Below are 24,278 nucleotides of genomic sequence, written 5' to 3'. Positions count from 1 at the left end.
GCCAGAATTAACTGGAGTGGGGGATGAAAACGGAAAGCTAATTAATGAATTTATGCAATTTCAGATGCACTGTATGCATGCACACATGCACAGATGCTTAGTTTAGCACTGCTATTCCCTCTTGCCTTCTCGATAATCCTGCTGATGTTAAAGAATAAATCTTGCTCCCCTCTCTTACTTGCTCCCCACCCTAATAGCCGTTACCTGAAAATCTCTCTCTGCACCTCAATGTTGTTCGCATCATCCCCTTAGCTGAAAACACTACCCAGTCTCCAGGTGAAAATCAAAAGGGTAGGAATTCTTGTTTGAAAATTACCAAAATTTACAAAAGTTAACAGCATTGATGATACATATGGTATGAATGATGCCACCCAAAGGGGAGGAAAAATGTTGCAGTCCTTCCCCAGGCAAGATTTACAGTGGCATCACTGGGACTTCTGCTTCAGCGATAGCTTGTAGAACTATAAAAAACACCTAAAAAACATTACAAAGAATATAAACTGAATTTATGACATAACAAATAATATTTAATATATAGCATTGAATGCATACACATCAGTACCAGTGCTGTAACAACAAAACAGAACTCATAAAATTAGCAGCAGTTTTTGCAAGTACAAAAATACACATTTTTTCAGAACATATATAATAGCAAAATTTATCAGGATATATTATACAAACTCAAAGCATTTAGATAATGCATTACTTTTAATATATTATATGATGTTTTAGATGCTGCATAATAAAATTACATGTGTTCTGCTTGCAATAATATATAATGCCATTTACAGCAATGTTAAACTATTCACAACTTAAACATGAACAGAACAGCCAACAAAGCACAATAAATGAAACACACAGAGTTGGGAGGTGTTAGTTACAAGCTTCAGCATTTATCTTTACATATTTTTGAGCTTATTTTTTTTTTCTTTCTTTCGCAGTGTGAAAGAAATAACTACACCTATTGAACATACCTCAGAAACGTACAGAAAACAATACACTTATTCCTTGGAGGACAGTGAAGGTAATACCTATCGGTTTCAGAACAGTAGTATAATACCACAGTTATGGATTCTACGCTGACTTTGCACGCTACATCAAAACCACAAAGGACCAGGACCCACATCCGCAAGGCTCAACACACAAGTGGTCAAGGGGAGAGTCCCAGCAGGAACCCTGCTGCCTCGAGAGGCTCACAGAACAGGTCCCTCCTCTTAGTTCCTGGGACCTTATCAGATTTTTCAGGAGGTTTCTGTTTGCTTGCTTTTAGCAATTTTTATTATTCTTACAATATTCTTGCAAAGCTTTATGTGGGAACATTAACAGTTTCCTAGAAAAAGAAAACCCACGAATTCAGGGACTGCTCAATTAAATTTGAACAGCCTGTATATTAAACTTAAAATGAACACACACTAACACCAAAGGCATTTTCTTTATGGTGTTTATTTTAAGCGTTAAGATTCCTCCGCAAAAAAGCTTTGGTCAGTCTCTTCAAACTTTGGATTGCTGTAATGCTCTCCTAGACCTCCTCTTTGATCTTGGATCATGAAGTCTCTCTTTTCCTGCGACTTTCAGAGGTAATGGCTGAATGTCAGGCTTAATCAAATAGCCGTCGACTCCTTCAGTAGGTTTCAGGAGTGCTGGCCTGCTGTTGGGCTCCACCAAGCCCCCCTCAGCCAGCGCCTTGGTAGGTTGTGGAGATGGTGGCACCCTGGTGGGTGTGACCAAATAGTCATCAGCCACGTCAGCGGCAGTCTCTTCGTGTTTCTTTACTGACTGAAAAGTGCTGATATCAAAAGGGGAGGAGGTTTCGGTTGGGGTAAACACAGATTGGTCTGAAAACTGAGAGAAAGCACTGTCCAGGGAGCTCATTGACGACACAGACGGAGATGTCCCAGGAGAAGACAGGCTAGAAGAGCTAAATCCTGAGCAAATATTTAATCCCTCTGGCGTTGGAGGCAGGAGGCAATGGGACAAGTCTTTCTTTTCAACATTTTGGTTTGTGTTGTCACTTTTACCAATGTTAATCCCTATAATCAGGCTCTGATTGATAAGCTTTTGCCCTTCCATCTGCAATGACCGAAGCTGACGGAGATAGTCTTCATCTTCGTGAGACAGGACAACGTCACAGCTGGCTTTGCGCGCTGCCTTCTCATGACTGTTGCCACTGTGGGTGAAGCTGGGGGCAAGGAGGCCGATCGCAGGCTCTGAGGAGCGCCTGTGTCTCCTCAAGGCTTTGAGGACACCTGAGGTAGCTGCTGAAGAGAAGCCCAATGCACTGGAGCAGAGAGACTCCTTCTCTGAGTTTTCTTGCGAGGAAAACTTACGGTGTACATCAACAGAAATCGTCAACTGTTTCGATTTGGTTTTACTTTGGATTTCATCCACCTCTGTCTGCTCCGAATCGCCGTCGCTCAGGGTGAAGACAGACTCCCTGCTCCTGTTATCCTGATCTCGGTTCTTAATCCAGTCGCTGGAAGAGGAGTCGGCCTCATCGTTCGCCTCATTTTCCAGGCTGTCGTAGGAAGAGTCGTTCAGATGGAGGGAAGCCACATCTGCAAGGATAAACCAAGCGTTAGCATGGCAGTGACCAAACCACCCTGCGGACAGGCAGCTGCATTTTTTTTTTTTTGCTTTTACTTTTAGGAGCATTTGTCATTTAAAGTCTCTTCAAAGAGAAACGTCAGTAATTTCAGAAATAAATACTGTCTAAATTTGGAAAGGAAAAACTGAATGAGTGCTAAGTAGCAGTTCAGTCAAGAAACGCAGGATAACAGGACAAATAGGGGTGAAGTCTCTTCTTTTTTTTTTTTTGAGTACTTCAGCAGTAAATAATCCAGCTGTGAACATTAATTTATATACAGAGTATTAAATCAGCAATTTATTCGATGTTTCTTTTTGTTAGTGAAAACATCATTTAACCTTTCTTTCCCTCTTCTAGAAAGATGAAGAAAACAGGGCATACTTCATGCTTCTACGGTCTTCCAGAAATTACATTTTTAAGAGCAACACTATGAAAAAAGTTCCAGTCTCTGTTTAAACAGTCACCTCATTTCAACTGAGCTGCGCACACATGCACCCTGCTCCATATATGCGGTAATTGGTGTTACATTAAATCTCTTTTGCTCAGGGCTACGCTAAGCGGACTTATCTCACACTGCAGCAGAGCTCACGCATGGGCAGTTACCGTACCTCAATGCCTGCCTGAAAACTTGCTCAGCTGCCATAACCCACCATGGGTCTGAGCTTTCAGTCCCAGCACAGCAAGATCAGAGAATTACAGAATGACTGAGGTTGGAGGGACTGTCAGAGGTCAGCTGGCAATCTGCTTCAACCCCTGCCCAAGCAGGGACACCCAGAGCAGGCTGCCCAGGACCACCTCCAGGCGGCTTTTGGAGATCCCCAAGGAGGAGACCCCACAGCCTCTCTGGGGGTCACTGAGCAGAGCCTGGCTCCGGCCTCTCTGCACCCTCCCTTCAGGGATTGAGGGACACGGATGAGATCCCCCTGAGCCTCCTCTTCTCCAGGCTGAGCAGCCCCAGCTCTCCCAGCCTCTCCTCACAGCAGAGATGCTCCAGTGCCTTCATCATCCTGGTGGCCCTGCCTTGGGCTCTCTCCAGTATGCCCAGGTCCCTCTGGTACTGGGGAGCCCAGAACTGGACCCAGCACTGCTGGCGTGGCCTCACCAGTGCTGAGAAGGGAAAGATCACCTCCCTTGACCTGCTGGTGATATTTTGCCCGACGCAGCCAAGAATACCATTAGCCTTCTTAGCAGCAAGGGCACACTGCTGGCTCATGTTCAGCTTGGTGTCCATCAGGACCCCCAAAGCCTTTTCTGCAGAGCTGCTTTCCAGCTCGGTGGCCCCCAGCACATACTGGTGCCTGGGGTTGTTCCTCTCCAGGTGCAGGACTCCACGCTTCTCCTTGTTGAACTTCACAAGGTTCTTGTAAGCCCACCTCTCCAGCCTGTCAAGGTCCCTCTGGATGGCAGCAAGGCCCTCTGGTGAGTCAGCCACTCCCCTCAGTTTCATGTCATCCACAAATTTACTAAAGGTGCACTCTACCCTATTGTCCAGATCACTAATGAAGATGTTAAACCAGGCTGGACCCAGTATTGACCCCTGGGGTACTCCATTGATTACTGGAACGCAACCTGGCTGTTCAGCCCGATTCCACGTTCTTCTGCTCTTAGGGAGTAGAAACGCATTAAAAGAAGAAGTAGAAATGCAGCTTTAGAAATATATTAAGGGGAGACCTGAACTTCCAGTCAAAATCAATGCTATCACAGTGCTAGAGAAAAGAATATTAATGATATTCTGGAACATGCTGCATACCAGTCAACTACTCTGTTGGACATTTTCAGTCCCCAGTTCCATGACTTTTCTGTGCTAGGAGCAAAATCTGCCTGTCCCATTAAAAATCTGGAGAATCTCTCTCTCTTGATAATAAATAATGCTTTCAGCACTTATATAACGATGTGACAACTGTATTATAACCATTGTTGGTCATTGGCTTTCTGATATTCTGAGAAGACATGCTGGGACACAAATTATATATTTGAGATGAAACCTTCTCCAGATTTCTTTCGTCCTTCCTTCCTTTCTTCCTTCCCTCCTTTCTTCCTTTCTTCCTTCTTTACATCTTTTCTTCCTTTCTTGCTAACACCCCCCATTTTTTAAACATAGTAGCTCAGATGACTGGAATAGGAACAAGGGATTATTTGGGACAGCACTTAGAGGTGCTCTAGCTCTGTGGTAAGCTGAAATCACTGACTATCACCAAAACTTTGGGTAAGGTGACAGAGACAACAGCAGTATCTGGGAAAGACATGTGAGTCGATTTTCTGTCTGGCTGTGTTTAGCTGATAGGATCAAAACATCATCTGCATTACCTGAGCCATTTTCTCTCTTGCATGTCATCAGTATTTCTCCGAAGAGGGAGTTAATCTCCTCTCCAAAAATCCTGCAGCAATTCTCAGTGAGGAACTGCACCAGACTAGAAATCTGCAACAAAGCAATGGCAGAGAGACGTCCTGTCACTTCTTGAATTATCACATTCAGGGCAAACACACCGTGCAGAGGAAGAACACAAGCAACAGCCATCCATGAAGTGCCCTCTGTAAAGCAGTCTCAATGCAGAGGCTTACCCCAGACGACTTGCAGCAGACCTCCCCATGGTGGGCCAGCCTGGGACTCTTGCCATGAGCTATCCCCGTGAGCTCTCCCGGCACACTGAGCCAGGGCACGAAGGGATGTGGCTCCACGGGGCGAACAGTGGGAGCCAGGGAGAGCAAGGTAGCATCTCCTGAGGCGTCATCCCATCTTTCCTGTTATGCCCTGTCTCTAGAGTTGTTTTTACCAAATGTTTCCCACATAACATCAAACTCCATCTTCTTCAGTAAAGGCAGATGACATTCATTCCCCACTGTCTCCTTCCCTGCTACCTTTTGCAATCCTCTCCCCCACCCATGTCCCTCTCTACCCTGGAATAGGGTCCAAATACTCCTGTCCTTGCATACAGATTTGCCATTTTTGCTATGTCCTGTTCAAGGCTACAACACTGGGAGATCTTTAGGGTGACAGAAGTCCTCTGTTAATGCACTGGGTATCTCTTTTTGATCTCTCTCCCCTTCTCCCAGGCAGATTATGAGAATGAATCTATGAATGTTTCTGTAGCCCTGATAAAAGGACAGGGATCTGAAGAGGTACTAACTATTTTCACATTTGTGGTTATTTTTGTTTAGTACACTGCAGTCTCCCACCTTTTTTGTGAATTCACTTTCCATATCAGGAGTGGAGGAAACAGGAGGCCAGAGCAGGCTAGGTGCAATGCAGATAGCTAGATTAAATGCGTTCATCTGGTTCTCTTCAGATCGCATTTCTATACCATGTAGTACGCCGAAGATGTAACGTAAGAGAACAACGTTAGCTCTGGGGAGCTGCTCTATTAACCTGAAAGCATATACAAATGTAAGTCTTCAAATTAGTGACTGGAAAATACCAAAGCTTTGAAGATAACATTTTCCATAGATACACACAAGTCAAGACAATGAAAATACAGGAACAGGGTAAGATGGTCCACTAATTGAAGCAGGTAGTGTGTTGAGGGGGCGTTCTTGCTCAGCTGCTTGCCCTCATTATAGCACATCTCTAAACAGTTTCCTGGGATGCCACGAAATACTCTAACAGATAATTAGAATTACAGTCTGTCAGACTAATGAACCACATGCAATGTATGACATGAAACTGTGTTTCACCAAAGTTGCCTGACAGTTCACTATTCAATGTGAACTATCCATTGTCACTACCTGCCATCGAGTTGCCATAGGCATGTATACACGTACAGAAGTACGCACGAGGTCAGCTAGTGTACAAAGCTCTGCTTCCCATGACAGAAACTTTGCCCACTTTCTGTTTTATATCACCTTCCAGTGTGTAGGATTCCCTTCTCACTATGCTCCAGTGTTTTATTTACAATTCCATCTTGGCTTCAAAATGGTCACTAAAATTTGAGATGAATGAGGGGGAAATATGAGGAACTGATTTCAGCTGCTCTGTCACCCAGCATGCACAGGTTCCCTGTGGATGACTCTGGCTTTGGTACCAGGCAGAAATCCAGATCTTGGACAGCATATTTATAAATATTATAAATATTTTTTTCATAAAAAGATATTTCATTTATTTACTGGCATTCACAAAAGGCAGAAAAGTGTGACAAAAGAGTCATAAATTTGCCCCATACAGGCTCTCCCTTAAATATAAATGTATGTTTAAATGCTCCATTATATGCAAAGATATTTTTAGCATCTATTTAAAGTTGTGGTTTTTTAATTGCAGGTTGTAAATTGAATGTTTGGGATTCTGCATTCTGGGATATAATTTTACAGGAAGAGAATACAGAGAATATAAGTAACTCTACCTTTGGATGCTTTTTATCTTCTCTTCGTTATTTCCTTGATCCATCACAGAGACCCACTTATCACAGAGCTGGGATGACAAAATGCTGCCTGGGATGTTGCGAAGAAAATCCTTATCCAGAGAAAAGAAGAAGAAAACGTGAGCAGCTATTCTGGAGTGTGGGAGGAAACAGGAATAATCTATGCAGATACAAGAAGATGTATCAGTAGGACAGCACTAGCTGACAAGCGTCTTGATCCACAAAAAAAACATCAGAAAATCATCTGAGATAAAGACGTTCTTTGGATTATGCTAGAAGTGAAAATTTTCCTGACTTGTCCTCACCCTTTCCTATCAAAATAGAGGTACTGGGATGGATGTTTCATCTGCTGTTGTTGAACTAAAAAAACCCACCTGCGCTGGGACCAGTTATTTTGATACTGTTTGTCTGCCTTTACTTATCACTTGAGTCCATCTGTAGCCCCTGTTTATCCTCCTCAGATGACAACCTTCAACCCCACCAGACCACAAGAACTCCAAGGCATCTCTGCCTGCCTTGTCCTTTTTGATATGGAGTATTTGTACCAGTCCGGGACAGTCTTCCTGCTCCTGTCTCCAAATACCTCAACTACTGGCAGGCAAACTGTTGAAGCTTGGGAAGAAGCCCAAATCCTAGCTTCCCAAACACGTTAGGGTAAGAGACGCTATGGTGCACATGAATAACACATTTGCTCTTATGTGGTGACTGCCCCCATGCTCTTATAGGTGTGCCCTAAAACCACCAGCAGACACGTAACAGTGTAAGTCTCACCCATGAAAACCTCTCATGTGGCAGCAAGAATGGTTTTCTGTGGTAAAACTATTCCCCCAAAGCAATGCTTGCTGGAGAATGGCTATTACAATTTCTTTTAAGCTAAATGCTATACATAAACAGATGTACTGTAATAAAATATGAAGAGAAATACGCTCCTTGTGGCTGCTGTTCTGCTGAAGGTGTGCGATGCTTTTTGCACAAGCAACATTGCTGTTAACATACAAGTGTGTAAGAAAAGATAATCCATGGGAAAAATAACCCCAGTATTTCAGGCAACACCATATGTTTGCAAGGGTCTGTGGTGTAAGATATTACTGATGAATAAAGAAACAGGTCTGCAAATTCGCCTTTCTAGTATTTCCATTGATTTAAGGAGAGATTAAGAGAGTTGCAGGACCAGGATGTAACTGAGACCTCAGGAAAGCTGGCAGCAAAACAAGCTGACCAGTCCTCTTCCCCATCCTAATCCAGCGGTAGCTTCCTTTGGTGACCCTCACGTTAATGTGCCAGCCCATTCTTAATTCAGACTATCAACTCCCCTCTGGGCTTGTCCCTGGTGAAAAGCCCGACTTGTTTGTGCCCAAGATCTGTGCTGCTCTCACCCGACAAGGGAGAAAGGAACGTTCTTCACGTACCTTAAACAAAGATGCTGTCACAAATATGGATTCACAGGCTAAGTCCACTTCAGCGCCTGAATCAAGCTTCTCCTTGAGCTCTTTGCAGGTTTTTGCACTTCCAGAGCGTCTGAAAATACCCTCAGTGGAAGGACCTTCTTGGTAAAGGAGGGAAAGCATGTCCTAAACAAAATCAAAAGGCAGAGGGGCTTTGTCAGAAACACATTTTATTGTCCACTACCACTGAAGTGTGGTTTTACCACTTTTGTCACAGGCAAGAACCTCTGAGTCCTCAAAAAGTTAAACACAACTCAAGGCTCCCTCCAGGCCACACCAAACTGCACAGCAAACCTATGGTCCAGGGAACTGATTTTGGAAAATGTCCCTTCAAAAACACGGTGCCACCACTGCAGAGCACGAACCTCATGCACAATCTCTTCCAGGATCTGTACAAGTTTTAGCCAAGCCACTGAAATAAATAAACACTGTGGTATGGGAAAAGGCTACCGTGTGCCTTCTGCAGCGCCCTTTGCAGGAAGACATAAAATCCTCCCCACTCATCAGTGTGTTTGATATTAGCACCGACCAGAGAGGAAGACTTCTGCTGCAACTTATCAGACTGAGGTCTGAAAAAAGGAGATGTTATCCAAGCTGGAAAGTGCTTCCTTTTTTAATATCCATCTGCACTTCCACATCAGAGCTGGATTTTACTCCCTTCTGCTTCTTGTGAGTGGCATTGCACCCCGCAAGCAGCTCAGAGGAAACAAGCAGATTTCTGCCCAGCTTCTAAAATAACACGAGGGCCTGATTTCTTCTGCTAAATAAAAGAGGAAAATGAGCAGAAATGCTCAAATCAAAGACCTCTCCCAAGACAGGATGACACAGTTTTCCCCAGCTGTTTAATTCTCTGCAGCCTGGTTTGGGGTGCCTCTCAGACACTTCTCCGCAGCCGCGTTCTGAGCAATGTGGGATTTGTCATGTTTGTCTCTTTTGAGGGGAAATGCACGTAGACAGTCTCTGAATTATGTGCAGGCACACGGTGGTCTGAGGGCCAACTTATCAGAAGGGATGGTGGGGGAGAACCTGTCATCATTAAACCAAGTTACTCTAACAGTAACGGCCAAGCAGCAGCGTGTGGTTTCTTTCAGAGTCTGGGCTGTAAGGTCAGTCTTCCTGACACACAGCAATGCAGATATCCCTCAGGAAAACTATTTTCCTAATCTTTACTTTCTTAATGCTTCCTCTCACTCTGCGGAAGTGGAAAGCCACTCGCGGCTGCGCAGACACGTCAGAGCAGCACCTTTCGTGGCAGCAGGACTCGTGGCAGCATTTCCATTTTCCTTGCAGGGACTTACTGCTGTCAAAACAGACTGAGCTCCAGTGCCTGAACAAACACCTTTAAAATATATTTTGAATAAAACACCCACAAAATAAAACAGGGAAGGAACCCTTACAATAGTAAATCCAAAAGAATTACATGAATGAAGCTACTGGTGTAAGACAATTCGGTGTAGCAGTGCCTAAAAGAGAGCCCTTCAGCTGTGAAAAGCGAGCGTAGAGCTTTGCAGCAGGGCTATCAAACATGCCTGCAGCATTCATCCCTGATGTTTCCCTTCTCTTGCAGGTGTATCCCACACAGTACCTCAGATGCAGTTTTCCATTCTCCAGAGACGCATGAGAAATCAAAAGCGAGTTATATTTTGGGCATAAACACGGTGTTTTAAGATTCAAACCACAAAGTCTACCAAGCTCCGATGCTATACTTAGTAGCTTAGATATGTTAGATGTAACTTAGATATGAATCTCTGAATATTTATGTTTTGGAAAAATTTCCAAAATGCAGCACTGGCTCCTCTCTTAGATGGGGAAAAAGAGAGACCAAATTCTTACAGAGTCCATCTCTGGCAGGCTTACTTAAATAACCTAACTGATAAAAATGTACAATTCCCCCTCAAAGGGAACTAAAAACCAACACTATTACAAGACCCAAAAGTCCTGGTATGATTCACTATTCAGGCAATGCTAAAGCAGCACATCAAGCACAAGCTTTGGAGACAAACCATCTGTTACTGTAAACTGATGTAACCCCACTGATTTCAGTGGGGTTCTGGCGAGTTGTGCCAGCTGGAAGGCAGTCTGCTAAGAGGAAGGGCCCAATCCTGCAGGGATCATGGTGGGCGCTCTTCCCTCCCCCTCCACAAACGTTTCAATTGGTGCATTAATAACAGGGCAGTCCTCAGGACACCCTCCCGACCAAAAAATGCCACACATCTATCTTAATTGTGCCTAGGATGGGCTCTAGGACGTTTCTGATGTCCCTGGACTGGGAGGGGAGGGAGTTTTGAGCACCCACAGCACGAGCACTTGCTTGACACAGGGTGAACAGATGCTGAGGTGTTCCTGAGGCCTCCAGCCATCCCAACCATTTTTGCAGTGGCAATGCCAGATCAAAAGTGAGGACCCAGAGTGCTGGGATGCCTCCAAGAAAGGCTCTGAAATTGTCTGCTTAAGGACAGGAGGCATTTCTACGCAAGCATGGTCTGCCTGCACTGGACAGCAGGCACAACCTGACTGGAGTCGGGGGTTTTGCTGAGACCTTGGGAGTGGTTTAAGAAGTGTGCATGAACGTGGTGTGTATTTACACCGTGTAGATGAGGATCAGGGAGCCAGCCGTACAGCATGGGCTGTAAGGAAGCAACAGCCCGGAGCAGTCGACCCACCACACGCTTCTCAGGCTGTCTGGTACCGACCAGGCCTGATCACAGCATATGTTAAAAACCAGAGTTCTTGCTGGGAAGCATAAATGAGGCTTCCTTCTGTTTGCTCTGCTCGAGTAGTTTCAGTGTCCCGTTTACACCGCATCCCCACGTTCTCAAAGAAATTCCACCACTGTAAGAGCCAGCCCTGAGCCTGGGACTCACCAAGAGAGGTTTGGGCAGGTTGTCATCCTCACAGATGGCTGTTAGCAAGAGGCCAAAGAGCTTCCCAGGAGCAGCAGATGTTGAGGAGAGGGGCACATTGTCCAAGTGAGTGCCTGGGCCACGCCAAAAAGCCCAGTTTATGATAGATCTTTTCCTTTTAAACGACTTCTGGCTTAAGTCTGGGAAAAGAGAGAGGTGTTTATTAGAAGAAATGCATTTCAATTCTAATTCCAGTATTTGTTTTGCGGTGGCTACTATGGTTTCAAAGGAAAAAATGACACGAACCAAACCAACTCCTTGGCACCCGGCTCAGCCTAATCCACCACGTGCATACCTGCGTGTGTGTGTGGAGACTGCGCTGCCCTACCCACAGTCTTGAGAGGCTCACCAAGACCTGCACTGCACGGCTAGAGCACAGCACCAGCGCCTACCCCTCAGTGCAGGATGGTGAACCTCAGCCCAGCGGCTTCCCATGGAGCTGGCCTGTGCCCAGTGACTCGTTTCCTACCCACAGGTGCGAACCACAGACCTTCTCTGGAAAAAATGGGTAAACAAACACCACTGCCCTCACCTTGGCTGACCGTCCGGAGGCATCCTAGCTCCACTCTCTCCACAAGTAACGCCAGAGAATCACAGAATCATCTAGGTTGGAAGAGACCTCCAAGATCACCCAGTCCAACCTCTGACCTAACGCTAACAAGTCCTACACTAAACCATATCACTAAGGGCTACATCTAAACGTCTTTTAAAGACCTCCAGGGATGGTGACCCAACCACTTCCCTGGGCAGCCCATTCCAATGCCTAACAACCCTTTCAGTAAAGAAGTTCTTCCTAACATCCAACCTAAACCTCCCCGGCGCAACTTTAGCCCATTCCCCCTCACTGACTGGGTGAGACGTTGTCAGGCTAGGAGAAGCCGCCACCTTTGCTCTCCTCTCCGCAGAACTAGCGTGTCCTTACTGACCACGACGCAGGGATGGTGCCTGCCCTTTGATCGACGCTTTCCAGATGGCATTTCAGCATGCTGCCAGCACACTGACTGATGGGCTCCATTTGTCTTCATTTATTTTAATGTATTTCATTAGATGGCTAAAGAGCACCGCTAATTGAAGCCCTTGTTCACAGTGCATGAAGAAGGAAATACTGATGTTAAGACACAAAGAGTTTTTTAACATGACCTCTCTCAACATCAGCGAGTTAAATGCTTCTGAAAAGCATGGGCTACTGTTAAAGGTGAGTTGACGCCATTTATGATGGAAGTGCTAACTGGGAAAAACTTACTCCAACATACTTTTCCGTTTCTGAAGTCTTCAAAGCCACTCAGCTTTGATTTAGTAGCTCACCTACCTTATGCACCTTTCTATCAGCTGGTTCTTTCACCTGGTCAAACATTCAGCTTTCTGCTGTTGTGGAGGGCAGAGGGTAGAAGCAAGGCTTGCAGAAGCATGGATCGCAGTATCATACCACATTTTTTTTCTCCTGTTCTTCGTTACATGCATTTTTTAGCCCCAACAGTGATTTTCTGTTATACATCATTCCATTCTGGAAGATCATGCTCCCTTCGGGAATGGGTGGAAGTCTTTTCATTAGAGGTTTACAGGATGAAAAGTTGCAGTTTTACTCAAAATGTGAGCATATGAATGCTAAAGCCCGATGAAAAATTCTTTTCATAAAAAATAACGAGGATATACATTTTAAGCAGTCCAAAGCTTCATGAAATATGAGCTTGGCAATGTCTAAGGCTTTACTTGACACATCATGTTTTGGGAGAACATAACTAAGAAAAACTTTCAAAACAACGTTTTTTCTTTCAGATGAGCAGGACATGAGCATGTGACTGTGGTTTGCCTCTCTTGCAGTTCTAGTCACCCAGTCACAAATACATTTTGGTGGTTTTTTTTCTTTTTTTTTCTGGTAGCCCTGTATATCTGGCAGGAGTAAAAATTAAGGAGAGGTCCTATTTTGGAGACACAGGAATAGCAGAAATGAAAAAGAAAAAGGGGTCTTAAAATGAAGACCTTAAAACAAAGAACTTTTCTTAAGTCTCTCACTGTTTGCTCCACTCCAGAAAGCCAAAGCCCAAATGGACAAGGCGACCAAATGGAAATTGTGCTTAAATGCAGCTCTCCTGAGGCAGGAGGAAAATCTTGAGTGGTGTTCTTCACCATACCAGGACAGAAACCAACAACTAATGCACAGCAGTGAAATGCCACCTCGCACAAAATCAACACTCACCAGTAACAGAACTCACGTGTTTCCTATCCCTGTTTCGAAGGGGACTCAGAAGTGTCAGGGTAAAGAGCAGGTGAGAAAGGGAGGACGAGAACTTTCTTCTCTTGAATCTGTGCAAAGTTGCATTGGGTGCCCAGCCTCCTCTCAGCCAAGACAGATGCACAACTTCCACAGGGAAACACCAGCACTGCACCCCAGGCCTTGTTATGGGGGAAAATTCTAAGCCCAGAATCAGAATAAAGCAACACTACTTTGGTTGCAGATCTTGCTCAGAGCTCACAACAGCAGCCGTCTGCCTAGGGATCAATTCTACGCATATTTTATATGCAGGGAATTTAGTCCATTCATTGGTAGTGGCTCAGCTACCCAAGTGCCATTTCCTCTTCCCGTAGACTAACCAGAAACTTCCCAGTAAAGCCTCAGACCTAGTTAAAAACCTAGCAGCCATTCTGACCAAATCCCTTTCAAACAGTTTTCAGAGACCTCCTTCCCGTATTGAGACCAACTTGCTTACATTTTGCTTTCTCTTTCACAGATGATTAAATAATAATCTGGACGACAGATGAGCCACCGACAGCAGCCAGTTCTTTCAAGTTAAACTTCAGGCAAATCAATATTTACAATATTTTTAGACATATGTTCATCAGACACAGCCGCCTAACGTGGGGCACGTTGGTACAACCGGGCGGCTTCCCCCTGCTGCCCCCAGGGCCGGGCGTCCAGCCCAGCGGTACCACCACCACAGGGTAAATGTCACCCTTGGCCAGGTGACATTTGGTTAAAAATCTCACACCTCTGAGCTTTCCAAGGGCACGTGTCGTGTCTGCATGAGGGTTACAGTGAGATGGCTGCAGGTGTCAGCTGAGAGCCTTGCTGGAGGTGCTGCTCGAATTCGGTTTCCAAGTTGCTGATTTTATTGCATTTTAAGGAAAAATAAACAGAATAATCTCAGCGCTCAGGTAAATCCCAGAATAGCAATCCCTTCTTGAGGAGGAGGTAAGGCCTCTTGTCCCAGTCTGGGACAGATTTCTTTTGAGGGAAGGACGGAGGAAGGGATGGAGGGAGGGTTACACGGCACGTGGGCAGCAAAGCGTGGGCTCCCAGACCCTTCTCCCTGTGAGTTGCCCTGCACGTGGTGTTGTGCCTAGTGGTCCCCGACAACACCGCAGCTCCTGGCTCTCTGATCAGAAGACAAGCCCCAAACCAGATCACAGCCTTGGCTTGCACACAGGTACCACTTTCCATTTTCCAAAACCAAAACAGGCGAGGAGGAGGCGGGAAGAGCACACCGAGCAGCACGATAATCTGGTCTGCAAGCAGCCAGACCTACGCATCACTCGGAAAGGTTCTGCCAGCCAAGGATGAAAGCAGAAAAAGCCTCTCCTCCTCCTGTGTATCCCATCCCTGGGCACGACTCGCAGCCTGCCCCGGGCGCCTGCTGCCCCAGCGCCAGCCCGGCCTCCCCTCCCGCGGCTCGCACCGCGCTGCTGACAACACATCTGCGCTGGGGCTTTACGGGGCTGATTTGCATTCCTATTTTCTCTTGCCAGTCAATGTCAGCTGCCAAGCGGGGCCTGTAAACCTAATTACACCCCTTCGCTAGATTGCCTCATTCTTGAAATATGCCGTGAAGTAATATATGATACAAATTACCGGGGGGGGGGGGGGGATGAAGGAGCGTGGAAAGGAAATTAATTTATATAAAATGCAATCAATTTCCAGAATAATTTGTAATAGGCACTGATATAAACTTGCTATATTTAATTTCTAAAAACATTACAAATGGATTCTACTCATACGTTGTGGGAGATCTTGGCTATTGGGACTTGCATAGGATAATGAAGTGTGCTTTTTATTAGTATACAGTCATTAATGGTGAGCTAGGGCAAAGCTCCTAACTACACTTAGTGTGATAGTATGTTAAGCACAATAAATACACATTGTGGGATGCATCTTTATCATACAGCATTTGTAGTCTAATGCCCCAGTCCTGTCAAGATCTACTCACTTGTTTTCATAGAATCACAGAATCACAGAAAGGTTTGGGTTGGAAGGGACCTTAAAGATCTAATTCCAACCCCCTGCCACGGGCAGGGACACCTCCCACCAGACCAGGCTGCCCAAAGCCCCATCCAGCCTGGCCTTGAGCACCTCCAGGGATGGGGCATCCACAGCTTCTCTGGGCAGCCTGTGCCAGGGCCTCATCACCCTCTGAGGGAAGAATTTCCTCCTTATACCTAAACTAAATCTCCCCTCTTTTAGTTTAAAACCATTCCCCCTTGTCTTGTTGTTGACTGCCCGAGCAAAAAGTTGCTCTCCATCTTTTTTTATAAGATGGAGAGCTCATGTTTTACTCACAAGCAGTGAGCAGTCACTGTGTCATTGACAACAGAGCGCAAAACAGAGAGCAGGTGCTCATATTTTTGCAGGATCAAGGCCAAAGGAAGGAAAAAATATTACTATCTTCATTTCGATGAGAGAAATGAAATAAAGAGGTTGTATTCACTCACTTCATCTAGGTTCTCAAACCCAGATTCATGCCCAAATTCATGCCCAGGCTGTGCCATGTGAGGGATCCTGCTGACGGAGGTGGGTACTTGTTTAGCACCTTGGTCAGATAAAAGATGTTGCCAAGTGTTGTATGGGAATTCTGTGCCAAAGCGAAGCCTTGACTGTGAACCACAAAACCACCCTGCCTTGCTGTAGAGCACAGCGAGGGCTGCAGGGAGAAGCTCTGCTAACAGACTTCCAAAAAAAATGCAGGGGAGAGATCTTGTCTTTCTTTTGCTGGTTTTAGAGCAACCCCTTGACAGGCAGTTTGTCAAAATGTACCTTAACAAAAAAACGGCACACATGCAACAGCACGCTCAAATCAAGGAGAACTACACCGCAAAATCCCCGTGCAGCTGGAGCGAACATCTGCCCGCTCCTCTTCACTTCCCACCCCCTGTCCCAGCGCGTTGGCTTCCCGCAGCAGAGCCAGGACGTGGGCAGGCTCTGGAGGAAGGAGGCTGGCGAGCGGGGCGACGTACCGTGCAGCGGCGGGCACTCGGCCAGGCGGCTGGGCTTCAGCACGAACTGGCACTGCAGCTCCTGGGGCAGCTGCTCCGTCAGGAAGGATCCCTGAAGCTGCCGGGGGCAGGCACAGTGCTTCGACCCGTGGGGCATCGCGTCGCGGATGTGGCTGATCTTAATTCCAAAGGGATATTCGTGGCCTGTGCAAAGAGAACTTGTCATCGTCTGGGTCGGATTGGCCGGAGACTTGCAAAACTCCCATCTATCTCAGAGGGAAGGCAGATTTTGCAAGCTGGCCAGCAGCAATTTCTTGGTAACCTCAGAACTGACGCTTTTCTGCATATTTACACTGGCACAAATCATACACTGGCTGATATGGAGTTACTGCGTTCAGTGTAGCTACACAGATGTAAAAGGAGAATCAGATCTATTACAGCTGTATCATATAAAAGCCCGTCAGAAAAACACAAGTGGCTATTTCTGCAATCAGCATTCATTCTTTCTACTGCTTTACTCGCGCTGCTCCAAGTTTAGGTACTCGCTTCTCACACGCTTCTGGCAAGAAATGCGATTTTGGGAGCAGTCGCCTGTCAGATTTTTGCTGAGCACGCAAAACCAAAGAAGTCCAGTGTGAAAGTGATCTCCCCTGCCTCTCCGTGGTAAGTGCAACCACCTTCGGCGCAGCCAAAAGAGACACAATCGCGGTTCCTGTCTGAGGCTGGGACAGGAAGGAAGCGTTAATCACGGGGCTGATGCAGATGAGCTGCGGGCTGCACTACCCAGCATCTTCAGGGACTACACAGAGGCAATTCATTTCGGGGGGAGCTTTCAAAAATGCCACCAGAAAGATAGTTTTTTTTGGACTCGTCCAAAGACGTGCCAGTTGAAATGTATTAAATCTGAAGCTAGGAAGTTTTTGTTAGCTTGCACTTGGACTTGAATGCTGTTAGTGGAAGAAACAATATTTGACATTAGAGTGAAACTGAAGCACAGTTGAATGCTGCTTCTGATGTGCTCCTATGCTAAAAGCCGGCCTCATTTGATTAACCTTTGTGTAAATATCAGGAGCAGCATCAGTTTACTGTCAGGTCCTTCTTTTCCACAGACCGTACATTGAATTTTCAGGGAAAGAGGGTCAGACAGTTAAAAAGGTCTTCCCCATCTCTGACCTCTCTGGTTCTACATTTATAATCACAGCTGTGATTTTATCTGACTAAGCTACACATAACGGTCTAAAAGTCAAAGTCTGGTACGTTTCAAAGACAAAACAGCTTGCAGTGTCTATAAGGTGCACAGGTTAGACATTTTATAAATATTAATGTTGTCCGACTCCAGCAAAGCAATTGTAGTTGAGGCTGCTTTGAGAAGGAATGCTAAGATTTACCGGAGTTAGATTTGCAGGAGGAAAACAGAAAATCCACATATTTCTCTCGTTCTAATCGTCTGTGAACTCTTACATAGCACAAGTAATGCGGGCTTCTATGGGGAAGGGTTCTTAATAATGGGAAGGGATTTATTCTCCGTGAACCACGAGCCAAAATTAAATCCCCCCATCCCACCACTTCTCAGCTTTGAGTTGATTCCTGGCGAGGGAATGTTTTCAAAAGCATTTGAGAAAGCGAACAACCAACAGTTTGCTCCTAGTCAGAGGGGAGCTGTCAGCCAGGAAGAGAAATACAGGACTGGAAAGTGCTTCTTGAGTTGTGGAAGTAGGGAATGTTTCTCAAAACTCTGCCGAGTTGTGCTGAGAAGGGGGGCAGAGTAAACAATGCTATGGAAATGGAGGAAGAAATACGGTAGAGCTGGACCAGCTCCAAGGAAGGAGGAGGGGGAGCGGAGAGGCTGGATCTGTACAAAGACTGAGGCTCACGCAGCTGAAAACAGCAAAAACGGTGCAGGAATAAATGAACTTTTTCCAGTGGATATGACACAACCAGACACAACTGCTCTTCAAAACAAAAGATCAGCATCTGACTAGCTCCCCAAACAGGCAAACTTGCATGATGGGGAAGTAAGAGGAAAAACGGGGGAAAAAATAAAGAGGAAGCTACACGTCAGTATTCTCTGCGTTTCTTGCTTCCTTCAGCACTAAAGACTAATGAGTGAATGTTGAAAAATAAAATCATGCCAACAGCTTACCAATGAGAGGGTATGGAGCATCTTCTCTTCCTGAAATCACCCACAGCTTGTAGTCTTTTTCAGAGCCCTATGAAACCAAAATTAAGAATAAGTTTCTCAGCCATTACGAATAGCTTTGTGTGAGGTTTCTCACAACACAATACCTACCCTGCACCCTGCCGCTGGCATCAACAGAGCCCTGCTTACATTCATGGCGCCCAAATTTGCCACCATCCAAGTTTCTGAATTCTGTCACTTGCAATGCAGTTTGAGCAGCCCTGGTCCATCTCTGAGCTGTGAGAGTGGCCAGAACCCATCCTTTCTGGAAACACTGCGCAGCTTTCTAAGGGGGTTATCTCTTGGTAGGAAATGGGGGGTGATCTGCCCCAGTTCTTGGCACTGCTCCTGGATGCAGAGGGGTTGAGGTCGCAGCCTGCCAGGACTCAGGATTGCTTTTGAGGCCTAACCAAGGTGTAAGCCATGCTGTCGGTGAGTCAGTCCCCGTCCACGTGCTTCCCTGCTCCCAGGAGGCTGGAGATGAGGCAACCTCCAGCCCGGGGGAGAGACAGCTCTGATGGCCCCGCGGGGTTACGGATAAGCAGGACAAGGTGGAGGCCTGTTGCAGAGCACAGCGTTTAGGTTGGAAATGAGGAGACATTTCTTCTCAGAAAGAGCAGTCAGGCAATGGGACGCGTTGCCCAGGGAGGTGGTGGAGTCACCGTCCCTGGGGGTGTTCAAGGAGAGGTTGGACGCGGTGCTTAGGGACATGGTTTAGTGGGTGACATTGGTGGTAGGGGGATGGTTGGACCAGATGATCTTGGAGGTCTTTTCCAGCCTTAATGATCCTGTGATTCTATGTGGAGTACAGTGGGCCGCTCGTGTGAGCTAAGATGACCCTTCAGCTCTATCCTCAGGATCAGGGCAATCACATCCTTTGGGATGTGTCCTGGCACACAGGTGCCACCAGCCTCTCACCTGAGACCTCAGCTCCACCACTGTCCCCGCTTCTCTACGTCCCCTGCAAGCAGGACGAGCTCAGCCTCAGCAGTGAAGAGCATCCCATGCTGCACGTGGGAGGATGGGACAGGGCAGGAGCCCTTTCACCTGCAGTCAAGCACCTACCACAGGGGCCAAGGCAAGGATGGCATCCAAGGGATTCCTGTAACTCAATGCTGTCCCAAAACAGCCTTGCTGGCCCTTTGATGCATATGTTTTGTGTTCAAGGACTTGAGAGTGTTGGGTGGTGCTTTAAGGCTGTTGAACCCTCTTTTAAAATTCACTGCGGAGAGGATAAATCAATCCTACATCAAAGGAGACAATTTCCAGAGGATCAGAGAATGTGAGCAACTTTGGGAAAAGCCCTGAAAAACTGCTGATTTGAAAGCAAATTCTAAATACTGCCTTTAGCACAAATATACAAGACAATGTTACAGTTTAACTGAAGGAGGAGAATGGCGCATTATTTCAGATATGACAATGAGGCAATAGAGATAGAAAGAATGACATTTAATATAAACCTCTCTCAGGACAAAGAGTAACAGCATGCGGATAAATACACACATGAAAAGTGATCTCTTACACCTTAAATCCCTTTTCAGTAACACTGCTAAATCAGGGTAATTGAAGTCTACATTTTTCTGGCTACAGAAGGTGATAAATACCTAGTGCTGGCATTTATTTAGCCCTAAAATTAAACCCTACCTCCTTTTAAACAGATTTGCCTACTATCTTGCATTGTCTGGCCCTTTACCCAGTGTCCCCAAAGCTCTTGAGGCTCTGCTTGGTGCACGCACCTGGTGTAATGCCGATATGCCCTCTAAAATAAAGCCTTTGCAGTTCGCTCTCTGACTGACAGCACTTTCTGGGCCGTATTAGCACTGCTGTTAAGTTAGCTAGCAGGAGGCAAAAGGAAAATAAATAGGCTTTAGAGACATCTCTGGAGCCTCAGGGCAAGCCGCCAGGAGCAAATAAATACAGCTGAGGAGCACAAGAAAAGGTATTTACTTTTCCCTTTAAATGTATATATGGAAGGGTTAGTGGCTGTGAAGGGGAGGCAGGCGAAGGGGAAGAGCTAGGCAGTGCAGTTTCAGGAGGCAGAGTGCTCATCTCCCAGCTGCAAATGTTGTCCTTTATGGGCTTTGTGAGGCCATTTGTCAGTATAAATGTGGCGGTCCCAGAAAAATCAGCAAGTGGATTGTATGGAGAATACGCAAGTACGGAGCTGGGAAACCCAAGGCCCTTCTTTCTGCTCCTCTTGACCATTTGGAAGAGAGGCTCGATGCCATTTTGCAAGAACTAGTTGTCATTTTACCAGAGAAACCACAGAGGGAAAAACCCTGACGCATTAAAACAGAGTGAACTCAGCAAAAGTAACAGCCCCATTAATCACCCAACATGTGAAATGTAGTTTTTATAATTGCCATCGAAAAGTCATAGAGCTCCTTTCAAGTGGTTCTCTCTGGACATAAAAAAAACCCTTGAGACGGTGCCTAAGGAAAAGCTCCCTCGCCGTTAGAGCAATCCTTGGAGGGGGCTGGGTGTTTGATTGATATACAGGCTACAGCTTAATTTATTTAGCTTGTCTGCCTCTACTGCTAATCTTGTGATCTGTCTCTAATGAAAAAGGCTTTATGCTGTGAAGATGCAGTGAAAAAATGTACTATGTTACTTGGGCACATAATTCAGTGGGCAAGATTTTACATCTTTCAAATGGCTTTCATTTTTTCCCTGCTCTAAATAAAAACGTAGAAAGGAGGAAAGGCTTGACTGTGCTACATACAAAAGAACACAAAGCTGAAACCGAACCAGCTCTTCCTCCTGCTCACCTCAAACAAAATATTCCTTTTTGATACTACCATTTTCCTGATTTTATTTCCTGATTGATACTACCATTTTCCTGATTTTTTCTGCACATGAAATGAGGAAGTGCAAACAATACCTGTAACAACAAGGTAAAACAATACCTGTAAAACAGGTAAAAAGGAAACATCCTAATAAAGACTTGCAGTTGTAACATAGCACAGTCTCTTGATTTTGGTTGCACACTGGGGGAGACAATGGGCTTGATTTTAACTCACATCATGTTCTCTTCGCCTCTATCACCTCCAGAGCTACCTTAACCAGACAGACTATAGGATCTTGAGCTGGGGCCACAGCCCTGGTGTAAATCGGATGTCGGAGCCATAAAAAGATGGGATAGAAATTGCTGTGCCCAGGAAACACCAAGCTAGAAGAATAAGCCCCTGGATGTACTAAAACCTGTATAAATTAGGGATAATGAATGCTAGGGAAGGTAAATTCTGAGACTGCTCTAACTTTGGCTAGGGGTCCCTGGAAGCCTCAGGGAAGCACAAGAGTGGCACTGGGTCAGACTTGTCAGAATCCTTGCATCGAGATGAACATATGCATCCAGAACGACACATTTAAAAATACCTTGTTACCCAAAGAGCAGACTGACAGGCCAGTTAAAAACCCGTCATCCAAGAGCTTCTATGTCCATCAGCATTGGGTAGAGTCACATTGTGAAACGATGGGAGAAAAGGACTAAGGGAGTCAGAGTTCTTGTCTCTGGCACTGATTCCTGCTAACACCTGAGGCACTTCCTTTTCTGGTTTAGAGAAAAGGGAGCTAGTTTAGACACTACTGGATCTACTGGGAATAGCTGCATCTACTCAGAGCACTATTCTGAGGTATCTTAGGTATCCTGGGAAGACCTCTTTCCACATAGTTTCAGGCCATTGCTTAAATTGGGTGCATTCAGATTCTGTGCGATCACCCGGTTACATTCGTATCTCACATGACACTGAAGATCCACGGATATTTACAGTGTCTGATCTGGACACTTGAGAGCGGCGCTTGTATTTGTAATCTGAGGACACAGCTGACCATGAGTGTTTGCATATTTGGAAACTAACAAACAAGCAGGTCAGTAGGTTTTCTGTTCACACTGAAGTATGCAAAAGGAGCTGCATCAAATTCTCAGTTTTTGTGTCTCAACATCTCCTCTCATGCATCAGCAAAATAGATTTAAAAGCAATTTCAAGTATGACTGATTCCTTACAGGGATGGGAGTCTTATTCAACACTTTTAAGGCATTTGATTATCTCTGGAAGTCTATATATTAACAAGGCCCTTTTGCTTCATTTCAACAACACTGAGTTGCTATGATAAAGGTTTTAATTAATATTAATATCCTAAAACTTGGAAAAGGTGCAAGAGGAGATTTGATTATTAAAAGTGACTACAAAAAGACTCATTAAAACCGGTGCAAGTACTTACAGAAATTCCCAGCTGCTGCAGGGCCATGAGAATTACATCATTTGCTGTATCAACATTGGTTACAGTTAGGGTTTTTGACTGTGAACAGAAAAAAGGAGAAAGTGGTATTAAAGATTTGGATTTGCAAAGAATATCTGAAGTCCAATAACTCTGCATAATTCATTGCTGAAAAAAAACAGAGAGTTAAAATTTTGCTTCATAAGTAAGTTACACCACAGAGAAAGACCCAGCTGCCTGAGACAGAGCTTTGATTCCTCTGCCTCATCGTACACTTTCTGTATTTGCTCCCTGCTTCCCCAAGAGCTCCATCAAACAGGCAGAGTGCCACAATTAGTCGGGACAAGATGTATGCAAGTTGCCTTTGGAAAAAAAAAAAAAGAAACATTTCAGTGATTTTTTTAAGTGAAAAAAGAGGTTCTCATATCAAATGTTAATCACTTCCTTCCTTTTCTATTGAAGATCTCCCTGGTAAGAAAACACTGTACATAGGCTGTTCATCTCTATATCCTTTGCCACCTTCTATATAGAATTCTCAAAGCTAGATTTTGGCTTAATACCAGGAACACTTCCTCTTGGTAATCTGTCCTCCTGTTAAAAACACCGCCTCGCTAGCATCCTCCTGACTCTGCTGACCGGCAGATCAGAAAAGCATGGGGTGGCATAAAGCCCCTCTTTCTAAACAGCTACGGCGCCCAGCACGAAGGGCTGTGCTTTGTGTTGGAGGAAGCACAGCTTTCTGTAAGGCAGCTGTCCCAGAGTGAGACTGCAGCACCTGCTGCCTGGCGCCAGGCCTATCCCCGTGCAGCGGGACACCGCTCCCTACCTTCGCGCTGCGTCGAGCTCCTCCGCAGGGCTGGGCATCTCAAGCACACCAGGATTAACGCCTCCATCCCCAGCCCCGCCAGGATGTGGCAGTACCACCGCCATCACCTTGCAGAGGCAAAAGTAAGCGGGGAGGGCACGTTCAGCGTGCCTTCTGCTGGCGTCATCACAGCTACCCTGGCCTCAGGCATAAGTTATGAAGCCCTCCTGATACACACGCAAGTTTGGCTCTACTAACGAGACTACACAGCTGCTGGATTGGAGCTGGGTCGTGGCCAGCGTAAAGCCCTGGCAGAACAAATGCGTGCCCGCTTGCAATAAACCACCTAAACCGCCTAAAGAAAGGAGGGTGGCAGAGCCAGGACGTAAATATTCACTGCCAGTCCCGGGACGGTTTGCTATACCCTGCTGCTCTGCGTATTTGTATCAGTTTTATACTGGCCACAGGATGTTCAGGTGAATCGACCCCCTGACATTCTGCGTTTAAGAAAGATCTGAGCTGTACTTGTGTGGAAGTCCCTGATGGTAGCAAGCTGCCATGGCAATCAAAGGAAAGTAGTGAGAGTA

At 45.7% G+C, this 24,278-nt stretch overlaps 1 protein-coding gene across 3 annotated transcripts in view; it reads right to left on the bottom strand.

The window, feature by feature from the left end:
* Positions 1-505: 505 nt before the first annotated feature.
* The window catches only part of ARHGAP20 (Rho GTPase activating protein 20), a 61,917-nt gene continuing 38,144 nt past the window's right edge, over positions 506-24,278 (bottom strand). For all 3 annotated transcript variants that reach the window (XM_066989805.1, XM_066989806.1, XM_066989807.1), the window contains 9 exons: positions 22,890-22,967; positions 18,633-18,699; positions 16,511-16,693; positions 11,246-11,424; positions 8,346-8,507; positions 6,919-7,028; positions 5,762-5,951; positions 4,892-5,003; positions 506-2,555 (listed from right to left, as the gene is read on the bottom strand). In XM_066989805.1, the coding sequence (XP_066845906.1) occupies positions 1,492-2,555; positions 4,892-5,003; positions 5,762-5,951; positions 6,919-7,028; positions 8,346-8,507; positions 11,246-11,424; positions 16,511-16,693; positions 18,633-18,699; positions 22,890-22,967 (2,145 nt within the window). In that variant the 3' untranslated portion in view covers positions 506-1,491. The remainder of the gene's footprint in view (positions 2,556-4,891; positions 5,004-5,761; positions 5,952-6,918; positions 7,029-8,345; positions 8,508-11,245; positions 11,425-16,510; positions 16,694-18,632; positions 18,700-22,889; positions 22,968-24,278) is intronic.

The sequence above is a fragment of the Anser cygnoides genome, chromosome 1, assembly GCF_040182565.1.
Source record: "Anser cygnoides isolate HZ-2024a breed goose chromosome 1, Taihu_goose_T2T_genome, whole genome shotgun sequence".
NCBI classification, from domain to species: domain Eukaryota; kingdom Metazoa; phylum Chordata; class Aves; order Anseriformes; family Anatidae; genus Anser; species Anser cygnoides.
Note: the sequence above shows the minus strand (reverse complement) of the source record. Positions and strands in the feature narration are given on the sequence as shown.